This window comes from Euleptes europaea, chromosome 4, assembly GCF_029931775.1.
Source record: "Euleptes europaea isolate rEulEur1 chromosome 4, rEulEur1.hap1, whole genome shotgun sequence".
In the NCBI taxonomy this organism is placed as follows: Eukaryota; Metazoa; Chordata; class Lepidosauria; order Squamata; family Sphaerodactylidae; genus Euleptes; species Euleptes europaea.
Window position 1 is genome coordinate 105551907 of NC_079315.1, and position 10995 is coordinate 105562901.

At 46.7% G+C, this 10995-nt stretch overlaps 1 protein-coding gene across 1 annotated transcript in view; it reads right to left on the reverse strand.

Annotated features, from left to right (window-relative positions):
* The window catches only part of SPEF2 (sperm flagellar 2), a 116266-nt gene that overhangs the window by 15738 nt on the left and 89533 nt on the right, over positions 1-10995 (reverse strand). The window contains exons 31-32 of the mRNA XM_056848228.1: positions 7903-8009; positions 5867-6049 (exon numbers count right to left, since the gene is read on the reverse strand). Coding sequence (XP_056704206.1) covers positions 5867-6049; positions 7903-8009 — 290 coding nt within the window. The remainder of the gene's footprint in view (positions 1-5866; positions 6050-7902; positions 8010-10995) is intronic.

Below are 10995 nucleotides of genomic sequence, written 5' to 3' on the forward strand. Positions count from 1 at the left end.
CTAAAGGCAAGCCGGGGCTCGTCAAACACAGGAGAAGAAACCGAAGCCAAAGTCAAAAGGCACAATTAAAGACTGAATGCAAAATTCCTTTCCAAATTTGAGAAAAAAATATTATTACTTGCTCTAGGCTGATCCTGCATTAAGCAGGGGCCTGTATAGCCCCTTCCAACTCTATGATTCAGTGATTATGCTGATGGCAGTTTAGGGTTCTCACATGGGGGGATTTTTATCATGAACCCAGGGGGCAATGTAGTCTCCCAGAAAAACAATAGAACTCCTGGCATGACTATGCAATTCAGGGATGTTTAAGCAAATAAATTTCCATCTAGATTTGTTTCATTTTGGTTGTTAGTTGAGAACAGAATTCCCCATTCTTCATTTAAAAACTAAGGTCATAACAAGTCACAATTTGTTTGTGATAGGAAATGGTTCAAACCATTGAACTCATGTTCTTCTGCTCTCTTCCTCTGTCTCTCCCTCCTTTCATGCACAGAACCAAAACTGAAGACTTACTAGTTTAGGCAGTCTTCAATCCAGTTTCCCCCCACCCAATATCCACATTTGTGCAAAATAACAAATTTGTTTTCTCCCCAGTCACCGAGATACTGAACCATGGTTGACTAGGGAGGTTCAAACCCCAGTCTGTTAAACTTTCCCCCCACCCAATACAGATGTCAGAACAAAATGAAGTTTTAAAGCGAAGATTTCCTAAACAGGAAGTTTCCAATCAAGCCTCCTTCCTTTGAGAACAAGAAGGAGGGAGGGAGGAAGTACATGCCTCAAACTCATTACAAACAAAGTGCAAAATGTCTGAGTGTGGGCAATGCGGCGAATTAAATGTTTCTTATCAGCTGCTACAGGTTGAGTATCCCTTAACCGGGCATCCAAAAAAAGCTATCCATCAGGATGCCTCCTCATCCCTAGAGGGCCTGCTTCCTGGTCCCTCAACTGCTTCTGATGCTTCTTCTCACCTAAAAAAATAAAATACAGTCTACACAGCATCGTTGGTGGAGACTGAAAGCCTGCCATTGTTAGTTTGTTCTTTGTTATTGTTTAACAGCGGATACAGGTATTCTGGTGAGATAGTTATACCTTCTCTTTCTTTTTTAAAAAATATATTAAAAATTGTATTAAGACCTTTGTTTTCTGATGGTTCAATGTACACAAATCTATTAAAAATACTGTTTAAAATTACATTCAGGCTATGTGTATAAAACATAAATGAATTTCGTGTTTAGACTGGGGCCCACCTGCAAGATATCTCATGATGCATATGAAAATATTCCAAAATTTGGAAAGATCCAAAATGTGGAACACTTCTGGTCCCAAGCATTGTGTATAAGGGATACTCAACCTGTATAACCTTTCCATAACCTCATTAATTTTTTTCAAAATATTGTTAGAAATGGATGCTGTTAAGACTGGTTTGTTTAGGCATCCCAGTTAAAAATGGCAAAGGATTTTTCAAAAATTTAAATATATAAGGGTAGACTTTCATTTATTTCAGTTGTCAAAGGGCAACTTGGAACTTCACTCTTAATCTAGAACTCTGCTGCTACACTACAGAAACAGTAGCTTTTTCAGGGAGCTGCAGGTAGAACTATAGCCACACGGCTGCTTGCGGTGTGCATACTCATTCCATGATTGCCCGGTTGATAGGCTTTGCACGTTTTTCTAGTGTTTCGCAGCAGTTTGACAAAAGCTGACAGAGGAAGGAAAGAAAAGAATGTTTACCCCACAGGAAAAGATGCCTCTTTCATACCACCTCTAGCTCTCTGCATCAAGCCATGGTGCAACTGAAAGCTGTTGACTTGAAAGCGACCTATGTCAGGAGGATTCTTTGCAATTCTGGAGAGGCGCTTCTGCAAAAATGATCTCAGCCCCTATCTGTCGCATATTTTGGCACGTTTGTCATCATGATCTGGGAGCAATGCAACCTCACCCACAACCCTGCTAAGCATGCAAATGATTTTAGTCAAATTGACATTAGTGGGATTTCAATTCGGAATAAATAAAATAATGCGAGTCCCTGCAAGGATTTATTGGGGGGGCACTTCTGAACTCTTCCCCCCACACCCATATACCTTAAAGCACTTGGTGCTCCACGAAACATTTCTTAGTGCTCCGTGAAGGAATTGGAAAGAAAATTACTACTGTCGTTCGGTTTAGTATATAGGTGCTAGGTGAAAATTAGTACTCTGTGACGAATTTCTCTCCTGAAAAGTGCTCCATGACTCAAAAGGTTTGGGAACCGCTGCCTTAAAGCTTCCTTCCTTGCAGGCTTGATTACACTATAAAAGGTATAGCTTGCCATTGATTCGCAAACGAATTCATGGTGACCCCATGAAGTTCCACATCCCATGATCATGGGATTTTCAAGGCAAGAAGTGAGCAGAGATGGTTTGCCATTTCCTTTCTCTGCATAGCAGCCCCAGTCTTCCTTGGTGGTCTCCCATCCAAGTACTGGCCCCACTTAGTTTCTGAGCTCTGGCAAGATGGGGCTAGTCCGGGCTTTTAGGGTTGCCACGGATTAGGCTACCCTCCCCTATTGTCCCTGTTAGTGACTCAGCTTCTCCCAGCATTCCATGACTCTTGGGCATGCTTAGTCACCGCCCAATTTGGGGAAGAGGGGCTGTTTTTTTTCTTTGGGTTAATTTAAAATGTGCATTTTTTGCACATGGAGAGACCCCCTACTTTGGGATGGACCAGGTTTGCAGATCCCACAATCCATGCAAGGGCTAACCCAAGGGTGTTGAACTCATTTGTTACGAGGACCGGATATAACATAAATGCCATTTGGTCGGGCTGGGCCATGCCTCACCAGCCTAGATCGCGACTGGAGGGGGTGGCCGCCTCCGTTGGCTTGTGGGCCGGATAAGAGCTTTCAAGGGGTTGAATCCGGCCAGTGGGCCTTATGTTTGACACCCCTGGGCTAACCAATTTACTCTCTGTTAGAGTGCCACATGGATAGATTTAGACATTTTTTTAAGCTGCCTTCTTTTATTTTGTTTTGCTCAGATTTACCAACATGTCCAAAGATCAGAGGACACATCTCAGATTCTGAACCAAAAGAACATTCTATCTCTCATCTTGTGTTGCCTCTGGAGCTGTTGGTATGTTTTTAGCCTCTATTCACGCTGTGAAAAATACCGCAACATTGTGTAGGTGGATGCAATATTGAGAGCTGCATCTCTTTGCGGTTCCCCCTCTCCTCATCCTGAACGGGGCTTGTTTGTTTTCCTTTTTGCACATGACAGGTATTGACTGATGGTTTAACTTTGTAGAGTGAGAGTCTTGAGAGGGGAAGGCTTCTGGAATTACATAGCCAGATTCATGCGCTGCAGCAGAACAGAGCTGATGGTCGCGAAATATTGTTTGATCAACAGCTGTATTTGTAGTCTCGTACCGAGGAATTGTAATGGGCCCGAAGGTTACTCCGGTGTCATGGCCCATAAAATAAAGAGAGCCAGTGTGGTGTAGTGGTTAGGAAGCGGTGGACTCTAATCTGGTGAACCGGGTTGGTTTCCCCACTCCTCCACCTGATGCTTGCTGGGTGACCTTGGGCCAGTCACAGTTCTCTCCGAACTCTCGCAGTTCCACCTACCTCACAAGGTGCCTGTTGTGTGTGTATGGGTGGGGGGGAGGGAAGGTGACTGTAAGCCGGTTTGAGACTCCTTAAACTCTTCTTCTTGAGAGCTAGCGTGGTGTAGTAGTTAAAAGCGGTGGTTTGGAGTGGTGGACTCTGATCTGGAGAACTGGGTTTGATTCCCCACTCCTCCAAATGAGTGGTGGATGCTAATCTGGTGAACTGGGTTTGTTTCCCCATTCCTACACATGAAGCCAGCTGGCTTCATGTGTAGGGCTAGTCACAGCTCTTAGAGCTCTCTCAGCCCCACCTATCTCACAGGGTGTCTGTTGTGGGGAGGAGAAGGGAAGGTGATTGTAAGCTGGTTTGATTCTTCCTTAAGTGGTAGAGAAAGTTGGCATATAAAAACCAGCTCTTCTTCTTCTACACCAGAGAATCAAGGACCACCTGTATCAAGGACCTAAGATACAGAGAATCCTTCCCTACTCCCTATCAAGAGGCAGCCACTTAGGGCTGTAGAAACCCCCAGAAATGGTGAGAAGGGACCACCAGGAGTCATGCTTCCCCATTAAAGCCCCCCCAGGATGGTCTTCAAATATTTATGACTCAGCTCCTAGCATCCCAACATTACCACCATGCCAGTTTCGGGGTGGAATGGGGGTGGCACCCAGACTTATCAGCACCATCAAAGTCCCCCACTACCATTATATGGGAAGGGCTCTGGAGAGGTGGCATATACATTTTCTAGGTACTTCAATATGACTGTGGGAGCAAGCCTAGGAAGGTCTACTCAGGTCTATTTGAAGGGCCTCGCTCCCAGGAAAGTGGTCTTAGGATTGCATGGAAAACCTCTGAACAAAAGGTGTTCCCCATCACCCGACTCCCACCACTATGGGACTTCTGCGGGAAGGGAGGGGAAGTAGGTAAATGTGCAGGTAAATGTGGAAGTAGGGTTGCCAATCTCCAGGTGGTGGCTGGAAATCTCCTGCTATTACAACTGATCTCCAGCCGATAGAGATCCGTTCACCTGGAGAAAATGGCCGCTTTGGCAACTGGACCCTATGGCATTGAAGTCCCTCCCTTCTCTAAACTCCGCCCTCCTCAGGCTCCTCCCCAAAATATCCAGGTATTTCCCAACCCAGAGCTGGCAACCCTATGTGGAAGAGAGGGGGAAAGGCTAGAAATAAGTAGTTTAAAATGTTTGATCAGAAGTTAGTTCATTAACTATTCTGAAGAAATTTGACATGCTTGCCTCAGGGTTTTGCTTTCATTTTTGCCTTAACACCCCGTGCCTTCTCTGAAGGACAAAACACTTTTAGATGGCAGGAATCTTTACAAAGGAGGATGTAGGTGAGATAAGGGCGGTGGAGTGGTGTTGGCCAACATAAAAGCAAAATCCAAGTTGCCCAAATGGAATTAGGACACATAGTACTAGCCCACAGAATATTAACCAGAAAGGGTTGGCTAGCTTACACTGATTTCAGAGGGACTTAAGAATACTACCTTCCTCTGGATCACACCCACAGCATCTTGGGTCTCGAACAGACTAAATGACGATCTCAAATCTCAGTGTATCTCTGCATGCTTGTGTGGTCTCAATTTGCCTTGGGACCATGTGGGAAATGGGGAATTAACCCTTAAACCACCACAGTGTTTTACTGTTCAAAACTGGTCCCCCTACTCTGTCATTAGTATTTTAAAGGAAGGAACACATGTTTTTTTAAAAGAACCTGTTTTTCCTCCTTTAAAATGCTAATGCCAAAATGGGGCAGCCAGTTTCAAATACTGACATTAAGTGCAGGAAAAAGGGTTAAACCTCCTTTTCCCTTCTTTGCACGGCCCACAGGAAAATTGGTGCTGTATGAGCAGAAGATTTGCATTTTATGGATGACCAAGACGGGTGGACTTTTCTTTCTTTCATGACAGGGAGGGAGGGAGGGAGGGAGGAAGGGAGGAAGGAGAGAGGGAGGGAGGGAGGAGGGAGGGGTGGAGGGAAGGAAGGAAGGCGGGAGGGAGGGAGGGAAGGAAGGAAGGAGGGAGGGAGGGAAGGAAGGAAGGAAGGAAGGAGGGAGGGAGGGAGGGAGGGAGAGAAGGAAGGAGGGAGGGAGGGAAGGAGGGAGGGAAGGAGGGAAGGAAGGAAGGAAGGAGGGAAGGAAGGAAGGAAGGAGGGAAGGAAGGAGGGAGGGAAGGAGGGAGGGAAGGAGGGAGGGAAGGAGGGAAGGAAGGAGGGAGGGAAGAAAGAAAGAAAGAAAGAAAGAAAGAAAGAAAGAAAGACAGTACCTGATTATATTGTTCTTGTGTGACAAAGCCTGATCTATCTTCATCCTCCACCTGGAATCTTTGCAGTATTTCTAGCAACTCCATCACAGAGGGTATGGGCCAAGGCTGGGAAGCCGCTTGTAAGAACCTGCGCCAGTCCACAATGTCCAGGTTCACAGTTAGCATTGATGCTATGCTCTGTATCTGCAACAGCAGTGCAAACAATTCTTTTAAACATGGTAAAGGAGTGGAAGGCAAGACAATTTCACACAGCTTAAAGGACCTTATTCCTTAAATGAAAATGCTAGAGATTCTCTGATAGCGCTATCAAAGGGGTTATGAACTTCCCCAACGTACAGAGAGATGCAATTTGGCACAAATACAGTCCATGACACCCTGATTACAATAAAAGCCTGAAAGCTGGACATGTTTACACTTCTGGCCATATGAATTCTACTTCATAACATAAGCTAACATTCCACACACAAAAAACAAGTCAGATCACAACTGTTTGAATGCATTCACCAGTCTCAGATATTTCAACAATCCAATAAAAACTGAGTACTTCAGAACCAAGCAACCACTAATTGGTATTTACAAATAGGGTTGCCAACCTGCAGGTACTAGCTGGAGATCTCCTGCTATTACAACTGATCTCCAGCCAATAGAGATCACCTGGAGAAAATGGCCGCTTTGGCGATTGGACTCTATGGCATTGAAGTCCCTCCCTTCCCCAAACCCCATCCTCCTCAGGCCATGCCCCAAAAGCCTCCTGCTGGTGGTGAAGAGGGACCTGGCAACCCTATTTACAAGACACAATAACGACCCAGAAACTGCCTTGAACATTATATCACTTTCTTCACAGATGTAAAGTGTGTTTTAAAATGAAGACTCTATGGAGAGTTGATTCCATAAGGTGGGTGCAGTGACCCCAAAGCCTTGTTTCTCACAGTTGCCGTTTTGCCTCGATGGTAGGAAGGAAACATAAAGACTGTTGAATTGATCTTAAGAGGCATGTAGGCCTTCCAGGTTTATGGGCCCCAGGCCATAAAAGTCTTTACAACACCAGCACCGTGCCTCAAACCTGGAAGCAAATTGGTACTGGGGTTGCCAACCTCCAGGTGGCACCTTGAGATCTTCTGCTATTACATCTGATCTCTAGATGACCAAGAGCAGTCCACCTGGAGAAAATGGCTGCTTTGGAGGATGGATTCTATGACATTATATCTTGCTGAGGTTCCTCCCCTCCCCAAACCCTGCCCTCCCCAGCTCCATCCCCAAAATCTCCAAGTGTTTCCCAACCCAAAGCTGGCAAACATAATTGATAGAAGGTATTTTATTTTTATTTTATTTATTTTCAAATTTGTAGCCCGCCCTCCCCAGCAAGCCGGCTCAGGGCGGGTAACATCCTTTAAAACCCAGCTATCACACGATAGTAACAATAAAACCAAACAATAAAATTAAACTTTAAAAACCGAATCAAAGATGGAGCACAAATCCCATTCTGCTGTAAGAGCCACACAGGCGGCTGCTCCTCATCATCAGAAGAGGCAGGGAGGATGGGGGAGGTCAGTAAAGATGGTACTCGCGGCTGTCCTCGATTGTAGGCCTAGTGGGAAAGCTCTGTCTTGCAGGCCCTGTAAAACTCCTTAAGGTCCCACAGCGCCCTGATGTTTCCAGGCAGAGCATTCCACCAACCCTGAGCCAGGGCCAAAAAAGCCCTGACTCTTCTCTAGGACAGCCGCACATTCTTAAGAGCCAGGGACCACCAGCAGATTCTCATTCTTTGGGGGGTATATCAGGAGTGGCAGTCCCGAAGATAGTAAAGCTACAATAATTCCTGCTGAATATGATCCTTGGTGCCCTAGATATAAGGGAGGAAGCTACATTCTGTGCCACTAGATCTTGTCTCCAAGGGCAGCCCCATGAAAACCACATTTCAGTAATCAGTATGTCCTAGCTTTGAAAATTGTGAACATCTACAGCGTTTGTCCAACCAACATGGAAAGGGATCTGACTTGAAAGCTACAGGAAGGACAAGTATGGGGATTACCTACTTCGTACGTGGAGAGGTGCATCCAGCTATCAGGAAGCACGTTGCCACCAAGATTCAAAGTGACCAGGTCATAAATAATGTCAATGAATGTTTTAGTTGGTATTAAACCTAGACAAAGGACAAGAGGGTGGAAGGAAATGTGTCACTATGGATTTCACATACACCATCGAAAAGGAAATCATATTTTTGCCCTTTAATTGGCACATCCAACATATCACCAGCACAACTTTAATTTACTCTATAGTTCCACACTGTTGTATGTTTTCAAATCGATCACATGCTATACATAGCTGTACGAATCTATCACTTAATCATGTTATAATACGTAAACTGGCTTTGAAAGCAAGCTTAGATAAATTTATGAATGCTCTGGCGAAAATCGCTTTGATCCCCTACGTTTGCAAGCGTATCAAAGTAACTTGTTTTCACCAGTGGGATTACAATTGATCTCCAGGTGACAGAGATCAGTTTCCCTTAGAGAAAATGGCGGCTTTGGAAGGTGGATTAAGGCATTATACCCCATTGAAGTCCCTCCCCTTCCCAAACTCCAACCTCAGGCTCCACCCCCAAAATCTTCAGATACTTAGCAACCGTAACTGCTAATCATTCAGAGGGCTATAACAGGTGGCTAGGAGGCTGCATTCACGAGTGTCGCCAACCTCCAGGTGGGGCCTGGAGTTCTCCTGCAATTATAACTGATCTCCAGAAAATGGCTACTTTAGAGGGTGGAATCTGTGGCATTACATCCCACTGAACTCCCTCCCCTCCCCAAACTCCGGTATCCCCAGGGTCTGCCCTCAAATCTCCAGGAATTTCCCAACCAGAAGTTGGCAACCCATTCAACATGTTGAGTGACAAATTGCTCAGGCCAGATCCAGTTCTTCAACCAGTCATCAAGTTTTGCATTGTTACATTTGAAAACAAGTGGTGTGTCAAGTATGGATCTTTGCAGAGCGATCAACAAGCTACAGGAGAACAATTTAACTTTATTTCTGAGTTTTAAAAAAGGAAATTTGCCATGCAGCAAAGCTTTTTGAAACTACAGATAGATGTATGAGCCAAGCAGCTTACATAAACATGGCTGAAAAAGAAGCAAAATGCCCAACCGTTAAGGAATTAATTTATACGGATTAATGGGTGAGTGTTCAGAATCAATATGGTACCATCTTTCAGATGGAGCCAGCATGGTGTAGTGGTTAAGAGCGGTGGTTTGGAGCGATGGAGTCTGATCTGGAGAACTGGGTTTGATTCCCCACTCCTCCACATGAGCGGCAGAGGCTAATTTGGTGAACTGGATTTGTTTCCCCATTCCTACACACGAAGCCAGCTGGGTGACCTTGGGCAAGTTACAGATCTGTTAGAGCTCTCTCAGCCCCACCTACCTCACAGGGTGTCTGTTGTGGGGAGGGGAAGGTGATTGTAAGCCGGTTTGAGTCTTCCTTAAGTGGTAGAGAAAGTCAGCATATAAAAACCAACTCTTCTTCTTCTACATCACACAAACTTATTCTGTTCAGTGTTACAGGACAGCTAAACTGTTCACTTTAATTCAGCATAGTCCTAGTCAACATGTGCCTCGCCAAGAAGAATGTAGCACTTCAAACTTGTATGGTAGCCTGCCAGAAACTCAGTAAATTTCCTGTTTTCTGCCTGCAAGGAATTGAATAACTACTACATGTATCCTGCACCTAGGAAACCACAATATATGAACAGTGGTCTGCACCGGCACCGTGACAGGTGATGTAATGTCGCCAGTGACAAACTGACGTCATTTCCTGTGCAACTGGAAGTGACATCAGCACATCGCTGGGGGATGCCGGAGATGCTCTGGGATTTAGGCCAAACAGTAACCTTAGAGTTTGGCCCAATTGCCAAAGCGTCCCCAGCATCCTTCAGTAACACACTGACGTAACTTACAGGCACACTGGGAGTGACGTCAGTATGTTGAGACACTGCCAGTGTCTCCCCCGCCCCAGTTTCCCACCATTCCTCCAACCAGCTAGGGGCTGGTAAGCCTAGGCCTGCATTAGGATTGGTATGTCAAAAATTGTGCCTGGCCTAAAAAAGAACTATATCTACCCTATTGGGTCTCCACTGAACAAGCCATTTTGCAGCAGACTTGTGGAAGCAATGTATGTGGGGGAGTTCAGCCAAGTACCTCCTGGATGCAATTCAGCCCACAGATCCATTTGACTGTGTGAGGCAGCCCTCAGCGAGGATTAAGATCTAAACCAGGGGTGGGGGACCTTTTTCCTGCCAAGGGCCATTTGCACATTTATAACATCATTCGGGGGCCATACCAGGTGTAGATCTCCCAGTGTGGGGGGGAGAGGCTAGGGTTGCCAGGTCTCCGGCCACCACCTGGAGGTTGGCAACCCCAGGGGACGCCACGCAGAGAAAGCGTGGAGGGCGCCCCCGCTCCCCCCCAGGTGGGAGGGCAGCCAGCTGTGGGCCCGAGCAGACAAGGCACCAGGGGGGTGCAGCCCACAGTCGATCAGCAAGGGAGGAAGGAAGGAAAACAGAGAAAGAGGAAAAGGGAGAGAGGGAGAAAGAAATGGAAAGAGGGGGAGAAAGAAAAGGATGGAGGGAGACAGACAAAGAAAGAGACAGAAAGAGAGGGAGAGAGAAAAGCCTTCCCCCCCACACACACACACACCGGCCCCACGCGACCTGGCCCCAGGCTTCATGCCCTCCCACCCCCAGAGTCCACAAAAGGCCCCCCAAAGCCCGATTGGCTCCTGCGCGCATGCTCTGCCACCAGGAGCCACGGGCCTCTTTTCCCCGCTCCCTCTCGTTGCTCAACAGCCGACAGGCAGCAAGAGGGGCTTACAGTGTGCCCCGGCATTCCTGCGTGCTGCGGCTATAGGGGGCAGCCTTGGGGGAAGCGTCCCTCCCCCTCCTCTTGCCGGCGAGAGGAGGTCCAAAGGCCGCTGCAGCGCCCCTGCAAGCCGTAGCCCCAGGAACACCCTCAGGGAGGGCCGCCCTGTGCCGCCACGGCGGGCCCCCGGCGCTCCCGAAATGTCCTCGGGGGCCGCATATGGCCCCCGGGCCTGAGGTTCCCCATCCCTGATCTAAACAATAGACGAAATGTTGATTG